Raw genomic sequence first — 24,154 nt, 5'->3', positions numbered from 1 at the left:
GCAAATTGGCTGCGATTCGCGTTGCATAGGTTCTCATAAATATAGCGCTTCTTCGCTAGATCAGTTTTGATTCTCATAGTTTTGGTAGTGGATATAAATATTTAACAATATTCTATTGAATTACTTTGTCGTATCAAAGATAAAAGTTTATTATCTATAATATACAACATATAATGACAGTATATAAAAAGAAACTAATTAAAAAAACAATTAGTTGCAATCAACTATTAATATAAATTATACTATAAGAAAATACTAATGTTAGTCGTTATTTTCTGACAGTTATATGTTGCTTGTACATGAAGCACATAAAAACATTGCAAAACAGGTGTCACGACAATCAATTGTCATTGTTCAAGGATACACCTTTTCCAGTCCATCTCTCCTTCAGTTCTACTTTCAATCCCAGATCCCTCAAAGCCGCGTTCACGTCGCTTTCGATCTTAGAGCCGTGTAGTTGAAGTGCAGTCTTCAAGACATCCTCTACACCATACGCAACAAACTCTTGACACTCCCTCTTATTTCTCACAGACATGTTTCTGATAGCCCAAGCAGCTTGTTTCAAAACACTCAAACTCTTAGAATAAGCTTTCATCGCGTCTATGATTACAAGCGGCGCACCGCAATCGTAAAACACACCAGCGTTCTCGGAACACCTTAATGTTAATGCGGAAATGCATGCAAGTCCAGCTGTTACTACACACTCCGAGTCCTATGATAGAATCAGCGTTTTGTATACAAAAATTGTCATTTCAGATACAATGGACAAAATACCAATCGACATGGTTTTAAAAGAACCAGTTTTACAACGACAAAAGACTTACCTTGAGCCTGCTAACAGCAGCCACGATTAGAGGGCTGCAGCCTGAAGTTACAATGTGTGATTTTACACTGTCGTTGCCAGCCAGGGCTTTCAATAGTTTCAAGGCCTGCCAGTTCAGTTTCTCCGAGTCTGGGTAATCAACCATAATGTCTATAACAAATTTGAGCCCTCCCGCTTCCTCTACCTCTTGGCAGAATTCGTTCCTCACAATTAATGCAGCTAAAGTTATCATTAAATCTCCTACAACCCCTTTGTTTTTTTTAAACCCTACATTCAAGCAACGTATTCGTTAGAGCTTTCTCATCCGCAGGCTAGACTTACACGATATAAAAGAAACAAGTATTTACTTGGCATCAACCCAGTTAAAACATTCAGGGCCCCTTTGGCGATAATACTTGCATGCTCGTGAGCTTTCCCATATTCGTGTCTTATATCATCGTCCAACACCAGCGCTCTGATCACAGCACAAGCGTCTCTTAATTCAGACCCACTTGCATTTTCTCTGACCAATATTTTCTTAAGTTTACTGAAGATGTCTGCGTTGAAAATACCTTGTCTGTTGCGCTCATGTTTTATGCAACATTCTCTTATCCAGTGCAAAAGATATTGTAACGTTGGAATATCGGTACATCTATCTAAAATCCTAATAAATAATGTAATGTATAAAAGGAGCAAATAATTATTTTATCATAATTATTAATTCTTACTGTATTTGCAAGGCTATTCCTTCGTCGTTCAATAAGTCTGGATTACCACTCATTAACGAGGCAATAGTTTTCAATGAAGATCTTATCACAGAGCTATTATTAGGGCAAGATTTCATTAATTTTATTAAAGTGTCATATCCTCCCTTTTTACCAGCATACAGTCTTCTAGCAATATCTTTATCCAACTCGTGCCTTAATTTGTCCAATGTATGAGGCACATTCTCATAATTCTTCTCTGCCACAGCTATCTTGAGTTGGTTCAGATAAGATTCTATCAGTTCAGTGTCATTGCTGATGATTAAATCTTTAATGATGTTGCTCAAGTCTACCCCCTACAAAAATAGAGTCGATAAAAACAACCACGGCACACAGTGTGCACTTACGCAACTTGTTCTAGATTATTTGAATTCTGATTTTCGCATTACAATTTTAAATATATATTTAATGAAATATCATTTTACATTTATTATAAATTATTATTTCAATGAAATTAATAATTTTCATATATCATAAAAAAGGAATAATACTAGGAAGGTATGATACACCATTAAAAAATGCAAGTAATCTTTTCAATAAATATATTTAGCATAATAACGGAGAATAACTGGTAACAATTGTACTTTTAAATATGTCAAAACATTGAATGATATCACAAATGTCATCCAAAGTATTTTTATTTAACAAACTGTACAGATCAACTCGATGACAGTACAGAATAAATTATCATTTTTCCAGTAAGCTTTAAATCAGAAAATCAGAAAAAAATAAATCAGAGTACCTGGGCATCGAATTGTTTTATAGCATCCTCGATAGCTTCCTCGGGTGTCATCGAAAATTGCTCGATATTTTCGTTAACGACTTCGTCGTAGGTTTCCTGAGTAATTACGCGGACCATGATAACACTGTTTCTTTGTTCACCGTGTCCTAGATTTCTATATTAGGAAACGAATGTGCTCTCTTATGAGAATACGGTGTGTTTTATCCACGTGAAAACAAAACGACAAATGTTAATCTAATCATGTTCGGCAATGCATTTATTGGGAACGATGAACAGGTGGGGGATGAATGTTTAGGTGGTCCCTAACACATCGTCTTTAGCTAGTTTCTCGTTACACCTATTTTATATTCTTTGTTATATTACGTTTTTCAAACGCAAGAATGGCTGAAATAGTTTATTGAAAAATTCATATTAAATGTAACCTATCTTTTACAGTTATTAGCTTAAATTATTTAAACTTGTTGGTAGGAAAAATTCAGGAGCACGCAAGGATTTTTAAAAAGGGAATCGTTTCAGTTAAGTAGGTGTATTGCAGGACAATGGGACATGAAAATAAATTCGAAAGAGTCAGTTTCTCATCATGATAAAACGTAAGCAATGATCGACCGCAGCGCCCTCAGCTGCTTAGGCTGGCCTAACCGTGTTCGTTCGTGTTGTGATCGAGGGAAACAATTCTTTGTCACTTACCTTTTGGCATTTCCAACAATTCTCGTTCATCCGTCGGAGCTCGAAGCTTGAAAAATTGAGGATCCAATGTGTCGAAGTGCGAAGGTACCGTTCTCCGGATTAAATCGTCTCGATAAAACGCGTTTCATCGACTCTCGATTCCCGTATCCCCACCAATATCAATCTTCGACGTCGAATTTGTTTCCCCGTGAAGAGTTTAATCCGCTTTGAAACCCTTTCGAACCTGTGCGAAATACTGTTGCGTAAAAATGAAAAATGAACGCTTCGCGGGTATCCGAACGGTGCAAATTTCTTATTTACACCACACGCGTGTGATGTTCGCTTCGCGATTCATTATCGAAGGCGTGTTCTGTACGATTTTGTGTGTGTATAGAACCGCCATGTGATTCAACACGAACTGTCGCGATCGTAAGTTTATTTCACGATGAAACAGGGCAAAAAGTTGTTTGCAATTGCAACATTATGATAATAAATACTTATCGACGGTTACGAGCAACGCGTGAACCATTCGCGTCACTCGTTCGGATACGCGTATGATGCTTCGTTTATGATTCTTTTTTTCTTTATCGATGGTATCATAAAACGCTATAAATATCGTGTTATAAACTACTTCCACCTAATAATAGTTCATCACGATACATTCTAGATAGTGTGTACAGTATTGTGCATCGTTTTCGATCATTTCTAACGTGAGATATTTGGGAAAATCGAAAGTTTGATGAAACACTGTTAGTTAGAAACTATTTGATCGTTTAACCAATTAATTACAATGAATTTATTGTTTGTACATTACAGGGAATGCAATAGGGCCTGGAAGGTGAAAGTGGATATGAAACACCATGAAATAAATATCCAATCAAAGGAAGAGGTACATTCGAGCAGTTGATCTTCACGAAAGAAATACAGAAAAGAATGATGAGATCATGATGCATCGCAACATTATGCATGGCTAATTATCATTGCGTTCATATCGAGCTATTTTGAATGATTCTATGCGTTCAGAGAAGCTGACGCTTGAAAAATCATCATAGTTTATCATTGCATACATCGCTTTACATGTGTATATATAAATATATATATATATATTAGAAATATATATATATTTATATATATATATATACACATACATCTAGCAACAAGATTTTTAAATATAAATCTATGTATACACGCGAGTAGCCTTAAAGCAAGAGTTACCGTAAGTTTTTGATAATTCTGGTGCTGGTTGATATAATCAACAAAGAGAGATCAAATTCGTTCGACTAAAGAAGTTATAATCGTACCATGTTTCTCTGTATCTGGTAATAATCAGCTTCCTTAAACGATGCTCAAACAGTTACAAATACTCTTAAATAGCGTACGCAGAGTATCAAGTAAGAATCTGTTCTGACACACGATAAGTGGCGTAATCGAGACGTTAAAAAAATGTTTTAAGTCCACGGGGAGGATGCGCAATGGTCGGAAGGAATTATGTTCTGTGATTGTAGCATTTTGCAAAATTACCCATGTTGTACCATGTGCGACTGAGAAACGAGTTAACTGTAATATATTTTTCCACGACGAAAGTAATACGTTAATAATCGTTTCTAAACGAGTTTTGGACGACGCTGTGTTTCTGGGAAACGAGAAACAGCGCTTATGCTTGTCCGTGCATCGGAAGAACCGAAGAGAAGACTTTGTACCGGTTAGAAATCTCTCTTCATGCATCTCCCAATTCATAAAATTTTTAATTTTAATTTTAACAGTGATTATTGTTTTTTCAGACGTTGAAGGTACACTCGAGGAAGTCCTAATGCTGAAAGGAAATTTATCACCGTATTTAGACACTCGTGAAGAAGAAGAGTCGTCTTATGTAACTCTCAGCAATGGGCCATACGGTACTTAATCTTATACTAGTAAAATATTACACGTAAAATATAGAATAGCATAATTAATCTGTTTTTTTTTTGTTGCAGCGTATGTAGCCGATTCAGCTACCACTGGACCCAAGAATAATCATGTCCTCGTAGATGTATATTTTGTAACCCCTATTCTTTGTAAACACTGTAAGTAAATATCGAGCATTATTCATACATATTCCCTTGTAAATCGATCATTTATATTACAGGTGAAGATTATGTTTGGGGCACTGGACATGTGGGAGTCAAATGCAAAGGTGAGTTTGATATGTTTATTAATAAATTACATGCGATTATCGTTCGTATCTCGTGTAGATCCATAGTGTCTTGTCCCAATGATTAAGAAAAACGAGTTGAATTTATCTTTTAAAAATGTAGTAATTTTATCGATAACCAGAGCAAGTTATCGAACGATATTTTTTTTCCACGTCGAGAATATTACCGACCGCGTAAAAAATTGATCGGTTCGCCCTCTGGCCGGGTGAACCGTGAACTCCGGTCGGCGGTGGTCGTTTCTTGGATCGCCGTCGAGGGCGACACCGTAGCATAGTAACACATGCAGTCGTGGTGATTTCAAGTGGCGTGCTATCGTGTCCCCCTTCACCGTGCGTCCCGTTCGTTTCCAGCTCGGCCGGCAGTTTCTTTTCTGAAACTCCACAACCCTCTCCTATCCATCTTGCTCCCCACCATCGAGCCTTTGCCATCATACGATCCAGGGACGTCTCAACTCTTCGCAAGCATTCGCTCCTATATCCTAATTCGTGGGACATTTCGAGCATCCAACCTCAACCCAGTGAGTTTCTTGCACACTCGATCGATACTCTAACGTTCCAAAACAGTAATTGGTTGCGTGAAATCTTGGAACGGTAAAAATTTCAAACGAACGCCGTAACAATTGCTAACCAAATATCGTTTTGTATATGTTAATTGTAAAGTGAATTTGGTTCTTGGAGTTTCTATTTTTCGAGTCCTATGATAATTCGGGAATTCTCGTCGAGCTCCTATGCCGGATATAGACACGGCAAGTCTAAATACGTGGAAGATACAGAATTAGCGGGCAAGAGAGGTAGAAATCGTTGGTCGTATATCCGCGTATAAGCCCAGATATTGTACACTCGGCAACTGTGCAAACGAAATTACTTACGTTTCATTGGATTTCACGCTCGAGAAAAAATGAAACTAACGGCAGCGCGCGCGCTACGTTCGCGTAACTCTGGGCACGAGCGAACGGTTTTTCAGTGGCACGCGTTCGCCACGAAATTGTAGAAAAGTGTAACCTCCCAAACACTATGGGGAATCGAGGCGTTTTTGAACTCTAAAGTCGTGGATCGACGGTAGTCGACCGTTGGATGATCTTCGAGAATCGATGCATTCGATTACTGCACGCCTACGTGACCATACTCGCGTCGTGTCGGAATCGATGATTCCGTCGTGACGCAGGGAAGAAATGATCGAAGAAAAACGGCCCCGCGGCACGATAGAAAACGGGTTCTCTTTGTTCCTGGGACACGCTTTCGGATGCATAACCCTTCCATGACCTACGTTCGACCCGACTCGTCCTTGCCATTCAACGATCACTCTCTTTTCTATCGAACAAACTCGGAAAATGGAAAATACGTTTCCAAAGCGGCGGGATCCACTTCTCGTTCACGCTGTCCCCGTGATTTATGCGGAAACAGCTGATCTCAATTTGGCCGGGGACCACGTTGCACGGAGTCTACGCGAGGAAATTCCTCGGGGAAACGGGTCTGCATCTTTTCTTCCGGATGATCGGGCTTAAATATTCCACGATCTTTTCTTCATAGTCGATGAATTTATTTTCATATACGTACGCTTCGAACGGTGGTTTTCTTTGCTCCATCGATCCGCTCGTAAAATTAAACTCCGTGCGTCATTCGTAATCGTCCGCTCTCGAAATTCGTCGGCGTTAGGGATGTCTAAATAACGATTCTTCCGTCGGTGTTCGCGCCTTCGCGGGTTCCTCGTTTGGAAAGGGTGTTGAATTTCCGTGAAAATTTCATCGAGGCATACGCGATAAAAGCTTGGTGGGAAAGAGCGACGCCTAAGCGTTGGCTCAACGACGCGTTTCGCCTCTCCCGGCCCGACAGAACGAGAGAAAACGATGAGGCACACCGAGCTGTTTCGAAGGACAATCGAACGGGGTCAAAAGTCCTCCTGTTGCTACGTGAAACGAACGAAGCCATGGAAACGAGCTCGTCGCGCAAGCGCCTTCGCCCTTCCGTCGCTTTCCCCCCTTTTTTCCTCAATTTCCGGCTTTCTCTCTCTCTCTCTCTCTCTCTCTCTCGTTCTCTCTTTCCTTCCACCGGTCTCGTCGACGAGGCAGATGCACGAGTTTTTCCACTTTTTAGCCTCGAGTCGCGTGTGTTGTTCGTCGGTCTTCCAGAAACGATGGAAACACTACTGTTCCCTTCGATCTCGCGAACCCAAATCGCCCAACATTTTACGGGCTCGTTCCTCGGCTAGGGTATTTCGACCTTCTCTCCGCGTCGCGTCTGATTTGTATTCGATTCGTATCTGGCGGAACGTTCTGTACATTCTTATCAATCGGGGGAGCATTAACTTCCGTATTTTCTCGTCGACGTGGCACCCAAGGTACGATGCACTTTCGATAGCGTCACGACGGTCTTGATCGATCGAGGAGATCGCGGATAAGAGAGAACTCTTTTATGCGTGCGCCGTGTTCGATGCAGGGCCCAATAATGCCGTGTTCCATAGCCTATGACCTTAATTGAATAATTTCGATCCGAACGACCTCGACACCACCCCCTCGCTCGTCCCGTTTACACGGCCCATTCGTATGCACTTTGACCGTCGAACGGAAGCCTCTACGGAGCAGCTGGTCGTCCGGTCAAACTCGCACAATTTCAGCCTGTCTGCCCAGGGGAATTATCGGTTCCAGAATTTTTAGTTTTCTTTGTCGCTTCCAGAGGGGGTGGGTTTCGTTCTGGGCCTGCTACCACTGGACTATGGTCAGTAAGGCTCCCCAGCAGGCCCTGGGTCGAGCGCTTGTGAGAGCGTCGGACCCTTCTGGTGGTGAGCTTAGGAGGCCACAATCTCATTTGTAGCGTGGTTATTTGGGCCCAGGAAGTTGTTAGGGCCCCCCCATTCGCGATGATTCCGTGTTTTGGAGCCGGGAAACTCCCGGAAGCGAGTTCCAGGCGGTGGGGGGTGAGGCGTTAGTCGTCCAAGTTACGTGTAACCCCCGCGACGCGTGACAATACTTCCACGTGTACGGGCGTCGTGCTTCGACTCGTTCTCGAGAACGCGCCTACGTATGCCTACTTACGTCCGTGCATCGGCTTCTCGTACACGAGCTCTTCGTATCAGATCGGTCGATTAAACTAAAATTAACTCGTCCACCTCGAGCGTGTTCCCTCTTTCGGAGCACCTTCGCCGTACGTTATACTCGATTGTTCCGGACGTTTAGCCCCGTGTCCTTACGCTTTTCTCCCTCCTTAGGACCAGAATTCTTTCATTTCGGTTTGTGCGGAGCTGAGATCGGCATCAGTTTTTCTTTTCGCGCGTTTTATCGTCTCATTTGCCCTGGGGATCACCGGTGACCGTCACTCTGAACTTGGAATTCGGTGCAATATTTGGAATTTTGATACTTGTAAACTATGCTATTTCCATTTGGGATATTGTAAAATAAGAAGTTTACCATTTAAAAACGATGTATTGGCACGGTGGTTACCGGTGACCGTCACACTGAACTTAGAATGCATTGCAATATTTAGAATAAAAGAATCTTAATATTGGTAAATGACGCTATTTTAATTTGGAATAATGTAAAATAACAAATAAACTATTTAAAATTGACACAGATTGGTGGTCACCGGTGACCGTCACTCTGAGCTCACAACCCGTTGAAAAATAACAAATTCACAAATCGTGAGGACATTCTTGGCCATTGTGAGGTTCAATACAATCGTATTAAAAGCTTCCGGGGTGTAAGTTCTTTTATAACTGCACGCATCGATACAGTATCGATGTCGTATCGCGAACGTTAATATTGGTAATTTAAATTCAGCGACCAGTGTCGTATCAAGTGCAACAGCCCTCCCCCAGAAAGTGTCGTCTATTTAGTTAGCTCAGTTTCTAATATCGACGAGCTCTGATTGCGAAATGCTCGTCGTTGTTTCCATTATGCACGTTCGGCGTGAGAAAGTTTCGCGATCGTACGCGAATTTGTATCGACGAATGCAAGAAACACGTCGCCCGGTTGCTTTTAATAAACCTCGTACGTAGCTTGCACGTAACTTTCGATTAAGCCGCTCGGGTATATGCACACGCCTACTTCTCTCTTCGCGCTCGCCTCCTCGCCCCGATGAACTCACAATGAAGTTCATTCATCATCCTTTTATTCCGATTTTTGATACACACTTCCAGCAATCTTGCCTTATAACCGATTTATGATACATACATATTTATGAGCGGAATATTCGTTCGACGGCGAAAGTTATTCCAGGCACTGTTCCAATAGTTCGCGAGAGCCAACGAAACTAGAAAACCCCCCAATCCGTCCTCTTTTTGCACGAAACCGGGGGATTTTCTTTGCAAACTCGAGAATTAATGCATTCAAATTGGCCACCGATCTGATTCCCTCCACACTGCTCTAAAAAATCGATTTTCTCCGTGTGTATTTCACGAATCTACGCTTTTACCATTCAAAATTGAATGATTACGGTGACGAACGGGAGGAGTCTGTGTGCTCGCGCAGCGTGCAAATTCCGCGTGAAAACTCCACGGAAAAGAAGAAAGAGAAATCGAGCGCGTGGTTCTTTTCCCGATAGGAATCGCGTGTCGTCGCGAATGCATTCCCCTCCGCGGTTCGATTAGGCTCGCGGGCTGCATTTCAGGGAATGTTACACACAGCCGGGATGCACGCGATAGAGCTGCATTGATTCGCAGATATAGAGGCCCCCAGGCTTAGGGCGGAGGTCATGGGTAATGGAGTGCACCGTCACGTTGCTATGGGAAATTCGGGATTCCCCGGGATAAAGGATGAAGTCGACGCGAGGAGAATAGGGTGCGTACAACGCAGTTGATCGAAACGTCCTCGCGACGCGAAATATCGATAATTTTCGACGTTCTCCTTGAGCCTCGATAATTCACAAACACTCTGCTCCTGTTTTGGACGGAGTAATATTCTTTTTCGTTCGAGATGAAACTCAGCGTCGAAGGACGCGGTCGATTCGCGTTGGCGTGCATTTCCTATCTTTCCGTTCGGCAATTACACGCTGGCTGCTAATTATTACCGTCGAGGCACCCGCAATTTCGTCGATTGCGTAACGCGTCGCGCTGTAACTCGTCTCATTACCGAGAATCCACCGCCCACGCTTCCTACGACAGTCTCGCGACGTATAGTTCTCTCTGAATCATATTTAGAGGCTGTTAAGTAACGACACTTGCCTTCTCGATATAAAAAAAAATACAGAAACCGATATCTTGACGAATTCATTTGCATCGTTACGCAATCTCCCGCATCGATGATGTTTTCGAATTAATTGGCGCGTTCGTTTTGAACGCGTGAAACTATCGCGAGCAAACAGCGAAATAAAACCGAGAGAGCCGCTTTTGTACAATCGCCGGGGCGTGTCCTCGTGTTTAAACATCGGAAACAAAACGGGGGACCCGTGTGTAGCATCGTTTCGTTCCTCGATAAAAAGTACTATCACCCCTGATAACCGTTCCTCGAGCGTTCTCGAATAACTGATATCTACGAGAGGCTGCCCAAGTACAATGGCGCTTATTGTTATCTCAATGTCCAGAATGATCGAAATTCTAAAGATCGCTTTCTCCCGTTCGATGGATCGATCTGTCGTTGGCGATTTTATCCGAGTTTCGAAACATTCCATAGAGATTCGTGAAATTTTACGAGACTCGTCGCTCGTTGACCGACACGGGACCTAAACGTTCGACTGGCCGCGACTCGAGCAGTTGAAAGTTATCAAGCAAGATTCGCGTAATATAGATATTTAATAACGCGCCGCGCCTCTTGCGACCTGATTCGAAACATACCACTGTGCACGGTAAAAGAAAAAAAAATAACCGCGTTCCTTGTCGCAACCATAACGTTGCGCACTATGACGCGAGTCGAAGTTTTCCCTCCATTTTGGTCCTTGTTCCACTTTGGTTATAATTCAATCGAAACTTATTGGACGATCCCGAAAGGGGAGTCCACCCTTTTTAAATCGGGGGGAAATCGATCCTTCGGGCAGGACGAAAGGTTGGTCTCTCGGTGGTTGGCGGTACTGTGACCTTGAACAGGATACTCGATGGTCGCGCGCATGCGCGGCTAAATTCGATCATCCTACGTCCAGGGATCCTTGTATCGCCTCCCTTCCCTCACCCCCTCGCTCCATTCGCCTTGGAAAGTCGCTTTTCACTTTCACGTCCCTTTCTTCCCTTTCAAGTACACGCGTGCGACCCTTTCATGCAATTCGAGCACCCCGCGGAGGCCCTTGGTGCGCGCGAGAGCACGTGCGTACGCACTTGAACGTATCGCGAGCATTCACGATAAGAGAGAACGAAGAACGTAAAGAATGAAATCTGATTCCTAATTCCTGAGAGGGGAAGCACGGGATTTTGATTCCCTCTTCGAATTTTTCAAGCTCGACGGATCTACATTTGACACGAACGAGCAATTGGTCCAGCTCTCGATACAGCCACGAACACGACGCTAAACTCAATATTGTTTTCATCGTGCTTAAAATCCGCGGATGCGTCTGTTCGACAGGCTTTATCGCGCGGCTGGTCCTCGATAAGAGCAAGCCCGAGTCCGGACCGACGGTAATTTTTTAATCAATCGGTTCGTACGTGTTCCGCGAACGATGACAGCGCTGGCCGCGCTCGAACTATTCGACCAGATCAAACTTCTTCGAGTAATAATAGATCGTACGCTGGTTCTTGTAAAATCGAACCAGATATTGCCGCAACTCTGCCTTCGATACGCTAGGTGGAGGATTTTCCGTATCCAAAGCGTCACCGCAAACAAATCTATTTCCCTTGTTCGTCGACGGAATTAGACGATATTTTAAAACGCGAGGAGCGCGCGTGGGAGTCGAGGAGCTCGGAGGAAATTTTCGGGAAGCCCCGGGGCCCGGCGGTCGCTTCGCGCGGAGGTGGTCGTGCTGAGGACACGGAAACGGCCGAAACAAGACGGCGAGGGCCGAGGTGGAACGTCGACGGTCGAGCTCGAGCAACCCTCGGCAGGCTGCGACTGCTATGGCTATTGACCGAACTTGGCGGACCGGCCGGTCAGCTGTGCGCCGAGCCGCCAGAGAAGATATTTTCTCTGGTAGGGAATCGTACGCGTAAGAACACTGGTGAAACGGATATCGTACGGGCGGTAAAACGGGACGGGGAACGACGAGGATCGGTCTTATTACAATATATCGTGCGCTTTGACAACGATCCGGCGAAGGTGGAAGGAAGCCAGGAAGAACGGACGGACAGTCGGAGAGAAAGAGAGAGTACACGCCGAGTACCGTACGTGACTGTTTATGATACACGGGGCGATATTCGTGTTCCTCTTTGGTGCGCGAACTCCATAGACTCCTGGAGGCCCCCCTCCCTCCCCCCCTCGAAAACATTGAATCTTCGATACACGTACCGTACCGGAAAGATAAAAGTCAGTGGTGGGTAGGAGAATGGCACACGAAAGACGGATGAGTCGAGAGCGAGAAAGAGACTAACAGTGTCCCGAGGGAGGAAGAGAGAGAGAATTGGTGCATGTACGAGAGGAGTGAAGGTACGTCAGAGAGAGAGAGAGTGTGTGTGTGTGTGTGTGTGCGTGTGAGAGAGAGAAAGAGAGCGTATGTGAGAGGGAGAGATAGTGCCGTGCACGTACGTGCATAAAAGTGACGCGGTTGTGTGCGTGTGTGCAGGTGTACGCGTGGTGCAGGCCGCCGGTGCAAAAAGTGCAGTGCCCAGTGGACTTTTCCATCCCGTGACCAAGAGGTGCGTGCGCTGCTTCGACGAGTAGGCACGTATACACCGGTCTTTCGGCGTGGACCGGATCGGTGAAGGAATAGGAACACTTGGTATCCTCGGTTTTTCCCCGAAAAACGTGCCCCGGGAACGGTTCAGCGTCGATTCGAGCATCCCGGAGGTGTCAGAGTTCAGTATCGTCGATAGAAGAACCTGGGGAAGCATCGAACGATTATCTTTCGGGAACACGGGAGGCCACCAAGGAGAAAAAGGTTATATGCGTGGCGAGAACCAGCAACGAGGTGTACCAGTTGTCCGGCGGCGCTCTGCCTTACCGACGGATCCCACCGTCGACTCACCGATGGTAAAGTGCCTCCACCAAGCGATCTATCGGGGAAAGAAGAACGCGAACGAAATCGAGGAGGCAGACGCACCAACCGCAGTCGCGGACTTTTGGTAGTCGCGATAAGGGCGAGAGCGCGGATGTGTACCGTTTCGTAATCGATAATCTGTGCGGCGGATCGTTCGAACAACGGAGTACGTTGGGTTACGTGAAAACGTTTACGATCCACAACGATCTACGTGAAAGTTTCGTGACTGTCGGTGAGATCGAGGCATGTTTTTACCGCGAACCGTGCTGACGGAGATTTACGCCTCGCAACTGTATCCAACGTGTCTCGAATTAACGAGCCATCAAGACTGATTCGAAGTAGCCGAAAACCATTTAGTGGTGGGACAGTTTTCACGCATGGCTGGATTACGATTACCTATCGCCCCCATTGGAGAGAATTGACCGTATTGGTGAACCGCCGTCGATCCGATCGACGAGGGGGACCTTGTTGGGGTCCACCTGGAGTCGCTCTGTCGTCGAGACACGAGGATCTCTTTCTGGGTCTGCACGGCCGCACGAGGAGGGACTACGTTGAAAATCGTTCGGTGTCGTTGCTTGACGAAACCGGTTTCGTTCGGCTCGGCGAATCTCGACGTTTATACAAAGGTCGTGTGTGCCCCGCGCTAGAGAGAGACACAAACAGAGAGAGAGAGAAAGAGAACGAGGGAGAACGTGTGGTAGGAGCCGAGATTTATGGAAAACGAATTTACACGAGGTCACACCCACGGGAGCGACTCTATCTCCATCTCTCTCCCCCCTTTTTCCACTTCTTTATACGTGCGTATCCGTCTATTTCCACTTCGATCGAGTTTAAACGCGGCTACGAAATCGTTGGGATCGCCTCGATGGAAAGGTTAACGTTTGAATTTTACCGATCGTCGTTCTCTCTCTCGTCTCGGTTCTCTCTCTCTCCGCGCGGTAACGTACAACGGAATATTTCCTGCCCGAAGATATCGGCGATAAGTTAACGATCGAAGCGTTGGACGAAATGCGAGTCGTGGAAGTTGCAACGTAACCCCCCTCTCCTCTACCCCCCTGTTCGAGAGGTGTGTGTTTGGAAGGGACGATGACGGGTCCGAGGAGGGCTCAGGACTCCCCGGAAAGCGGAAACTTGGCGGAACAGGAGTTTCAGAAAACCTAGTGGCTCGACGGAGGAAAGGTTTGATGATTGTGATCATTGGCCCGAGCGATGAAGCGGGCGACAAGCGCATCCGCCGCAGCTGCGACCGCTGCTTCGCAGGTGCAGCAGCCCGCGGTCAGTTTACACGGCCGGATACACGATCTCCTTAGCCCGATAACGGCGGTGGGTGGCAGCGGGGACAGGGAGGAGCACGAGAAGAAATCCAGGACGGGCGCGACGACGACGAAAGCAGCGGTATCGTCGCCGAAGAGAACCACCTCGAGCGATGACACCAAGTCCAAGTCCACGGCCATGTCGCGGCTGTTAGCCGTAGACGCGGACAACTATATGCTGCGCAAAGGCGCCGGGACCACGACGACGACGAGCACCGTGGCAGCCTCGACGTCCTCAGCGTCGTCGACGATCGCCAGCCAGGCCGCCATCGCCACAAATTTGCAACTGCATCGCGACACCAGGAAGCGACAGTTCCTGACCAACGTCGTCACCAGCAATGTTACTTGCAACGAGATCCAAATGACCCCCTCGACGAGCTCCCCCGGCGAGGATCGATCCAGGGGGACCGTCGCGTTATCGAAACGGTACCCCAATCAACAGAGCTCGGTAAACAGCAACTCCTGCGCCGTTGTCACCGTCACCGCCACCACGTCCTCCGTTTCCACGAGCTTGACGAACGGTAACGCGATCGTCAGCCATCGCGTTACCGGCAGGTCGAACGTGTCCACCTTGAACGAGGAACAGAACGCGAGGAAATCGGCCGAGGAGGCGGCCCGCGAGTACGACGAGCTTTGGAAAGGGTTTGTTTCGTGCGCGAGGCCAGTGTCGTTTCATCGATACGTGTGCTGGTGCGAGGGTGGCGTGCAACAAAATCGCGACGCGTCGAAACCGATCGGTCACGAGGGCTCGGGTCCCGGTAGCGGGCAGCGCGCCCTTGTCAAGGGCAAAGGAGGCGGCCTCGAGCCGCCCCCGCTCGATAGAACATTCGCTAAACTCGGACGTAATCCGTGCTGCTGTTGCATGTGCGGTTCTGTATGTCCTGCAGAGTGCCATGCGTGCTTCCACGTGGTCTGCTCCGAGCACAGCGGGCAGCACCTCTGCCAATGGAGTAGCAAGGGTCACGCGCTACCGGGCCAACTTTACGACAAGGATAAGGTCAGTAACCGGTCGCCATTTTACTATTATTATTCAATAATTTTAATGGACCCCTAATTACAAACTAATACAGCTAAAATAGAATATAAAATACTAAAATAATATGAAAATATTGTAATAGAAAAATAACAATATTGTATAATACATTTCAGTGGACCCTTTTTTGCAAACTTATACAGCTAAAATTGAATACAAAATACTAAAATAATTAGAAAATACAGTAACAGATAGGTGTATACAAAAATAACAATATTATATAATACATTTTACTGGACCCTTTTTTGCAAACTTATACAGCTAAAATAGAATACAAAATTCTAAAACAATACAAAAATATTGTAATACACATGTCTATAGAAAAATAACAATATTGTTATTATTTTATAATACATTTCAATGGATCCTATTATTTTACAAACTTCTACATCTAAAATACATTACAGAATACTAAATATTAAAATATTACAAAAATACAATAACAGATAGGTGTATACAAAAATAACAATATTGTATAATACTATAATTGAATACAAAATATTAAATTTTAAAATAGTACAAAAGTATACTAAAACAGGTATGTGTATACAAAAGTAACAATATTGTTATTATTTAATAATACATTTTAACGAGCAATACCCTTTTTTAGAAACTTATACAGCTAAACCAGAATACAATATTCTAAATAATAAAATAATATAAAAATTAATATAAAACACCTTTAAATAACTGTTCCAAACAGTAAATTATTTAATTTCGAAGGCGATCAACCATCGAACAGATTGGTTTCACGAATGAAAACATGTGTTCGTTTAATATTTCACAAGGTGTATAGGAAAATTGTTTACCATTGTATATATTATTGTTATTGGAGTGCATGGTTGAACCGACTGGGTCGTGTCGCTTGTGTTTTCCTGATTAGCATGAATAGCGGGCATGCTCCTTGGCAGTTCCAACCCATGGAAATTTGAACGTGTTCTCCGGTACCCTTTACTCGCCTATCTATTCTTAGAACGAATTTTGTACACAAACATTAGCCGCGTTTCGTTATCAGAGCGAAACCCTGTCCGAGATTCGAATCGGTGACGCCTTTTGCGACAAGATTGAGGAAAAATTCTCTACCACTAGATCTTGATGTCTGGACGGAGATTAAATTCGATTCGATCGCACCTGATCGATGCATAATCTTGTAAACAATTAAATCGTTTCTATTTTTACAAATTCCACGCTTCTGATCTGAATTTTCACCATCACTGAGCGGTTCTAAATTTTAGCGATCGTTCGATTTCACGATCGAAGTGGAAATTGGTCGAATATTCGCGACAGATACGAAGATACTGGGTGTTTCTTCTCGAGTAGACGATAGCAGAGGCCTTATCTCGTTCTCGTCGCGATTGTGAGCTTAAGGTTACGAGAGAAGGTTACGTTTTCTTTTCCCTCTTTGGTTTTTACGCTTTCGCTTTATCGAGCGATGTTCAATTTTACACGTACGCGTACAAAAGTACGTCTCGCCTTCTCTCTTTATACGATGTTCCCTATCTAATCAGAGTTTCTGGTCGCGTTGTGAATAAACGTCGGGCCACGGCTTGTTGTCCGCTGGCAGCATCCTCCGAATCGCCGAACAGGTTCGGGAATTTCAGGTTCTCACCGATGTTTTCACGATCTCGTCGCTGAAAATTTGCGTACAGCCTCAAATCAACCTTCAAAATATCGTCCAAATATCACAGAATTACAGAATTCCCTTGGGTATCTCGATGAAAACTGTACAAAGAATCTACTCCATTTTCTTAAACATTTAGTGATCTATAGGTACAAGAGATCAATTTGATTTTAATCCTAGAACAATAAAAGATGGCTGGAACTGTAAAGGAGTAGGGACCTTCGTGTCTGGCCTAGACACGGTTCAATCTACTTAAAAGTAGAATTTACATATAATTTTTCTTGCGATTTCCATTTGAATTCCATTTTTTTCGACAGTCCGTGAGCGAGTGGTCGTCCCTAAACGTCGTCGAATGGATGGCTGCTCTAAATTTGTACCGGTATGCGGATGTTTTCAAATCTAAGGACATCAAGGGCAGTGATCTTCCCTACCTGGACCGGGATAAGCTCTTGGTAAGCTAATTCTCCATAGTTATACAGGATGTTCCGCCAACCCTGCGAAAAATTGTAATGGGAGATTCTACAGGCCAAAATAGAACAGAAAGCAAGAATACCAACGTTTAAAGTTTGCGCCTGTAGATAGGCAATCTGCATACAGCTGGATGCGCTCCATAGTACACATTCGAATTTTTTTCTCTAAAATGGGTAGGATTTGAAGGGTATATCTATTCACCAAAAATTATTGTAATCGACCTCTCCAACTAGAAATAATTTTTTTAGAACGATTTGAAATTTTTTAATTTTGTCGAAAAATGTGTTACATATTCTCCAATTTTTTTCTTGAAAATGGGTAGGATTTCAGGGGTATGTCTATTGACCAAAAATGAGTGTAATTGACTCCCCTAGCTGAAAATAATTTTTTTAGAACGATTTGAAATTTTTTTTTTCGCCGAAAAATTTAGGCACTATCCCATGTCGATTTTTCTTAGAAATACGTTTTTCATTTTTAGTAAGTTTGGTTGACGCTGTACAAAAAAGTTGTTTAATACTTTTTTGTAGATACCCATGGGCTCTACTTCAGAAAAAAATTTCACTAAAATTTATTCACTATTGTAGGAGTTATGGCTGTTTGAAATTTGGGGCATTTGTATGGGGGTTTTCTAACTTTACGGGGTCAAAAAACAACTTTTTCATTATTGTCGGAATTTCTACATATTCTCCATTAAAATACGCGTTATTTGCCTTTTGAAACATTAAAATCCTTCAATCCGTTCAAAAGTTATGACGTTTTTAAGATACACATGAAATTTTCGGAACCACATTTCTGGGCTCAGAGTAGATTTTCGGTAAGGAATTTTTTTCTCGAAAATGCGTAGAAATTCGGAGCTATGTCTATTCACCAAAAATGATTGTAATTGACCCCCGCAACTAAAAATAATTTTTTCAAAATGATTCAAAATTTGTCAATTTCGAAAAATTTCTCCACCTACTCGAATTTTTTTCTCGAAAGTGTGTAGGATTTGGAGGGTATATCTATTCATCAAAAATGATTATAAGGGACCCCTCCAATCAAAAATAATTTTTCCAGAATGATTCCAAATTTTTTAATTTAATTTTTTAATAACTTTTTATCAAAGCCTCAGTCAAGAAATTGATATTCAAGAATCTCCCATTAAAATTTTTCCTTGTGGCTGAACACCCTGTATAAGTACCTCTAACCATTTGCTTGTTTTTAAAAAGAGCCTTTATCGAAACTTCGTCTTCGATCCAGAATAAGGTTAATAAAAATGTATTTCGATGGTAAAATGGATAACACTAATAGTCTGCGAATTTTTCTCCCGTTCCCGCTTAGGTTCGAAAGAGAGTCGCGCATCGAGAGACGTAGAATCCACGGTGTGTGGGGCAGATCGAAAATTCTTTGGCTAGTACTCAAAGGCGACGACCTCGACCGAAGAGTATCTGGACGAAGTTTTCCTTGGCCCGTTGACCCTGTAATTGCCCTGTAGCGTTCGCTGTACCACCACAGTCGCCTCTTTATCTGCTGGGGCCCCTCTTTCGTTCCTTTATTTCTTTCCACAATGACATTTCTCATCGCTTATCGCGAATACTCGAGTACTTTCCGGTCGTACGCGAATCGGATTTTCCTTTTGTTATCTGCGTACGCCCCGAAATCTTCAATTGGAACACATTGTACATTGTTTAACTTCCGTGATCTGTATCAATTATTAGCGTTAAGTATCACTTTCAAAATTTAAAAAAAGTGTACATTAACCCTTAAGTGGACTCCAAATCTCAACAAAATTATTTAATATTGATTTTCACCAGATTGGTAAATGGAGATCAACTTTCAATCCTAAAATTCTTTGCAAGACCAAAACTTCGATTTTAGCCAATTTGTAAGCTACACAACCTAAAACAAGCTTATTAACATGTTTATTGCCAGATCAGAATCGTATAATATTCTGCAAAAGTACAATTTCGATTTTAAACCATTGTAAACTACATAACCTAAAATTTGTTTCTGTACTTATTTTTGTAACTTTGTTAAAATTCGCAAATTCTATTCAAATTCATTTCCCTCGACGTCTTGACTTGAGAATTAATTTTTTTAGTATCGTAGTGGTAAATTCAAAGTCAAAGTTTTAACATTTAAATTTGAGAATTAATTGCTTTACTTCTCCTGTTAAACTAATGGTTAATCCACCTAAGGGTTAAGGCGAACTGTTCTGATAGAAGAACACTTTGTTTACGCTATGGAATTCAGTTAGAATTCTCTACCTGGAGTTTCGGGAGGATTCGTCTCGTTTTAGCCCGCGCTCCGAGTAATAAAAATGTCCTGACCCGTCCGGCCAAGGTTTCCCCGGGCGTAAATCGCATATTACCATGCTAATCGGCTCGTAAATCGTGCCTCGCGTCCTTTCGGCGCGAGAAATCGTCCGGACGCCCCGGGTTCGCCTCGTCCTTCGTCGCGCGGGGATCTCTTCTTCAGCCTCGAATCGAACGACGTTCCTTAGATCCATCTTCGAGGCAATTTAAAACCGCTTTGCCCGCGTTACGTTGCAGTTTCTGGCTCTCTCTCTTATTTTTATCAGTCAGCCTCGAAAAAGTCGATAATTGCCTAATTACCAGGATCGTTAGAAACGTTCCCGGTCGCGGGGGAATATTCCTCGTCGTCAAAGACGTTTCCTGCGTCGCGCAAGACACGCCTCGAGGTTATTGAAAATAAATTAAGGGCGTACTATCTTTGTCGCGGGGCGTCGTCTTTCCTTTACAGACGACAGAGCGTAACAATTTAACGATCGTCTCGCGACACCGTCGCGTATCTTCCACGCTCGGGGCTCCCCCGAAAAAAACCTTCGGGACTCGCGTCGTCTCGCGTGTAATTAACGCTTAACGCGAGCGGGGTGTCAGGTTGATGGATCGCGGCGTACGAGTCGTTATCTCCGTCGCTGATTCCAGCAAAAATTCCACTCCGATCCGTCTCTTCTCGCTGCCCGAGAATTACTTTCATTTTCGTTTTTAAACTACGGCGAAATAAAATTACATTTTATTCACGCTCACGCGTTACACTAACTCCACGGAAATTTTCTTGCGCCTGTAACACGGTTTCTTGGCATTAATTGAAACGTCAACGTCCTCGAAACACTTGTTAGAATTAATATACAGGAAAAATCCTTTGCCACATAGTGTAATCTCCGAGGTTCGTAATCGTTTTCGAGATACGAGCAATTAACGTTTTTACGCGCGACCAGCGTCGTGGATTTTGTGCTATTTATACTCCAGCCAGCTGATCGCGAACATGCACGAGTAATCATACGAGTAAAAATTTTAATTGCCTTCGGAATCTCGAAAAACGAGGATCGCAAATTGGCAAACGATTTTACTAATTATCTTGGAGGAATTCGCGGGTCTCTCTGTTTTGCAGCGTCCTGTACATTTCACTTTCGCCACGCGTTCTTCTAATAATAGCGTTTTGGCCCAGTGCACGTCGTGGCGCCAAGAAACGCGGTAGCAGATATTAAAATAGTCCAGCGGGAAGCATAATTCAGAAAAAAAATCGCCTGCCAACGGATACTGCCGGAAGCGCTCGGAGCGCGTAAAAAACAAAAATAAAGAGACACGTCGAACGTGAGAACCTGGGTTCTCATAATAATTAAGAACAGATTTTGTTAAAAAACCGAACGGTTGGGGACAGGTTCCACCACCTATTGAGTCCCATCGTCCACGTCTCGACGCGTTCACTGTCCAATTTCTCAGCGGTGTATCAAATAGCACGGCGATGTGACCCATATACGTGTCACAGACAGCGAACGCGTTAAAAAACATTGACTTTTTTTTTAAAAATTGCATATTCGTCGTCGAAAAAATGCTCATTTCTGCAACACGTCTTTAGAACGAGCACTAACGCGTTCACTGTCCAAACTCTCAGCGTCGTATCCAAAAGCCTGGCGCTGAGACCCACATACGTGTCACGGACAGTGAACGTGTTAACATTGGAGAATTTTACAGTGTTTCGTTTCCGTTTTTCGCAGAACATGGGCATCAAAGATGAGTTCCATCAGAGAAACATTCTGGCCTGCATCGAGGAGCTCTGTCAGCCCTCTCCAAAGCCTGCGTTACCGGAAGCCACGAGCACACCGGTCACACCGACCACCGCGTCCATCGTGGGCACCGAGTCCGTAGGTAGCAGCGGCGTCGCGACGACTGGCGTCGCGCACACCCTGATACCGCAGAGCTTCAGCGCGCTGGAGAAGTGCAGCAAGTGCCATAAATATCTCAGAGGCCTGCTGCATCAAGGCTTCCTTTGTCTAGGTACGCGACGATCGGTCTCAGTAGTCTCCCGGATCTCTTACAAAGTTGTCTAACGTTTCGTTTTATTTTAGATTGCGGGCTGGTCGCGCACAGGACGTGCTCAGCGACGGGTTTGCCCTCGAACTGTCTGCCGGTCGACTCGGAAAATCGCGCACAAAGATTCACTTCAGGTAATGGTTTCGTTGAGCTGAACAGTGTTTTATAGTGGCGTGACATTGATACGGCGCTGATACACACCCATTTACTACTTCGTTACATTAATGAACGGAACACGGAAACAATTTAAAAATTCAGATGTCTTTTAGTTGTCTATCGGCGGGATTGCATCAGAAACGTGTTCGCTGACGCTCGGGAGAGCTGCTTTGCAATCGTGGTCGGTTATGAAGTTTCCAGCAAGGACACCTTCGGATATGTGTGGCGCATTACTTGTCGTTCTAATATCTGAATAACTAAATATTCATGGTCTTTCGTCGTTCGCCGCCGTGGAGAATGAAAAAAAAAGAACTGTCGTTTAATTCACGCGCGTCTTTCTTCGTCGTCGCGACGCCCACGCGTCACGCTAGCGTGCTCCATCGGCTAGACGATTTTCTCAGAAATTAGCTGGCGATTCCTGACAAAACGATTATACGTCTTCTCTGTAAAAGAGAGCGGGGTTTGACGTAAACTTAAAATTCCGTGGCACCGCCTTCCTCTCGCTGATTTGTCGGGGCACCTTGACGAATATTGAGTTTCCGCGTTTGACCTCCAATCGAACGATACTCGATAAATTTATGCGTATACGGTATCGTCGGGTCCCCGCGTGTTTTAATTCGGACTTTTTGTGCCGTGGGTCTCGCCTCGAGCCAACGGAAGATACGGCGTCGTCGTGAAACAAGACGTCGGCTGTCACGGCCGTAAAAATAAATTTCTTCCTTCTCTCCCCGCCCCCGAGCCACTTGTCTCTCCCTCTCCGCCCACTTCACCTTCTTTCTCTCCCCCCACCTTCCTCTTGCAATGCACGCGTACACGCCTTTGATTGTACAAGTGGCGATGCTACAAAATACGATAGCGTTCATATATTTACGAGATACGCAAACGTCGACTGCGTTCACTGTCCGGTCCCTCAGCGGCCTATCTAATAGCACGGTGGTGTGACCCATATACGGGTCATAGACAGCGAACGCATCGAAAAATATTGATTGTTTTCTGTTAAAAAAAATTGCAAATTCGTCGTTGAAACAATGCCCACTTCTACAACACGTTTTTAGAACGAGCGTTTGACGTGTTCACTGTCCAAACTCTCAGCGGCGTATCAAATAGCACGGTGATGTGAGTCATATACGGGTCACAGACAGCGAACGTGTTGATAAATCTTGACTTTTTTAAAAAAAATTGCATATTCGTCGTCGAAACAATGCGCATTTCTGAAACACGTTTTTAGAACGAGCACTAACGGCGTTCACTGTCCAAACTCTCAGCGGCGTATCAAATATAGCACGGCAATGTGAGCCATATACGGGTCACAGACAGCGAACGCGTTGAAAAAATTGATTGTTTTTTTGTTAAAAGATTGCAAATTCGTCGTCGAAACGTCCAATTTCTCAGCGGCGTATCAAATAGCACAGCGATGTGACCCATATACGACTCACGGACAGCGAACGCGTTACTGGAATGCATCTAACAAAAACTGACGAATTTTTTCAGCAACGAAACTCTAATTTATACGGTCAATTAACTTCGTCTTGCGCCTGTTTGGTCGATAGAGCTGCCTCCGAACAAATGAAAATTTATCAAGGAACGCTCGTTGGAAAATTCTCTCGCCATGGTTACTGGCTGGATATTTTAAGTATCCCCGGTTGTCGTAGCGATAAACATTGCTATACACGACCGATCCGCGGTGGGCGTACGCCCCGTAACACTGAAAAGTAACCTCCTTTGTTCCCTCGTTACTCTCTAAACGCTTGATTGTCCTTTGCAGTGTTCGGTCTTGGCCTGTGCTCGCAATTCGACGCATCCACGCGCCCGGCGCCGGTCTTGGTGGAACGGTGCACTCGTGCCTTGGAGGAGAAGGCGTTCGCGGACAGCACATTGGATTTGTACAAAGTTTACCACAGCAGCCCCCCGAACGAGCAAACGTCGGAATTGCGACAAAAGTTGAACGAAGGTGCAAACAATTACCACACCTACACGCTGTTTACACTTCAAGCAAATTTTACAATTTTCTTACGATTATTCTTTGGGTTTTG

The 24,154-nt window shown here is 44.2% G+C and overlaps 2 protein-coding genes across 6 annotated transcripts in view; one reads left to right on the top strand and one right to left on the bottom strand.

Annotated features, from left to right (window-relative positions):
• Window positions 1-297: 297 nt before the first annotated feature.
• On the bottom strand, window positions 298-3,122 carry LOC122399939 (armadillo repeat-containing protein 6 homolog). The gene is made up of 6 exons (XM_043401037.1): window positions 2,996-3,122; window positions 2,309-2,462; window positions 1,531-1,862; window positions 1,171-1,466; window positions 825-1,090; window positions 298-712 (listed from the first exon to the last, which is right to left on the bottom strand). The coding sequence occupies exons 2-6, from the start codon at window positions 2,423-2,425 to the stop codon at window positions 341-343; spliced, it is 1,383 nt and encodes a 460-aa protein (XP_043256972.1). The 5' UTR covers window positions 2,426-2,462; window positions 2,996-3,122; the 3' UTR covers window positions 298-340.
• LOC122399909 (phosphatidylinositol 3-kinase regulatory subunit alpha) overlaps window positions 2,944-24,154 on the top strand; it is a 30,566-nt gene continuing 9,355 nt past the window's right edge. For 2 of the 5 annotated variants that reach the window (XR_006259304.1, XM_043400967.1), the window contains exons 1-5: window positions 12,724-15,521; window positions 17,496-17,630; window positions 21,650-21,929; window positions 22,001-22,099; window positions 23,887-24,072. Coding sequence is in view for 4 of the 5 variants with exons in the window: in XM_043400967.1 (XP_043256902.1) it covers window positions 14,421-15,521; window positions 17,496-17,630; window positions 21,650-21,929; window positions 22,001-22,099; window positions 23,887-24,072 (1,801 nt within the window). In the remaining variant the exon portion in view is untranslated. Of the gene's footprint in view, window positions 3,080-3,307; window positions 3,404-3,790; window positions 4,677-4,755; window positions 4,870-4,947; window positions 5,038-5,099; window positions 5,148-12,723; window positions 15,522-17,495; window positions 17,631-21,649; window positions 21,930-22,000; window positions 22,100-23,886; window positions 24,073-24,154 lie in introns of those variants that run through there. The other 3 variants (XM_043400970.1, XM_043400968.1, XM_043400969.1) reach the window with 3 other exon arrangements.

This window comes from Colletes gigas, unplaced genomic scaffold (assembly GCF_013123115.1).
Source record: "Colletes gigas isolate AHSC1104 unplaced genomic scaffold, ASM1312311v1 Colletes_gigas_Sc00015, whole genome shotgun sequence".
NCBI classification, from domain to species: Eukaryota; Metazoa; Arthropoda; class Insecta; order Hymenoptera; family Colletidae; genus Colletes; species Colletes gigas.
Note: the sequence above shows the minus strand (reverse complement) of the source record. Positions and strands in the feature narration are given on the sequence as shown.

What these genes read in the sequence shown, in the direction of transcription:
- LOC122399939 (XM_043401037.1), bottom strand. Translation starts at nt 2,425, where the DNA reads ATGGTCCGCGTAATTACTCAGGAAACCTACGACGAAGTCGTTAACGAA. An exon ending in TAAAACAATTCGATGCCCAG is followed by an intron (nt 1,863 to 2,308) that starts GTACTCTGATTT and finishes CTATTTTTGTAG; the next exon opens with GGGGTAGACTTGAGCAACAT. An exon ending in TTTAACTGGGTTGATGCCAA is followed by an intron (nt 1,091 to 1,170) that starts GTAAATACTTGT and finishes GCTTGAATGTAG; the next exon opens with GGTTTAAAAAAAACAAAGGG.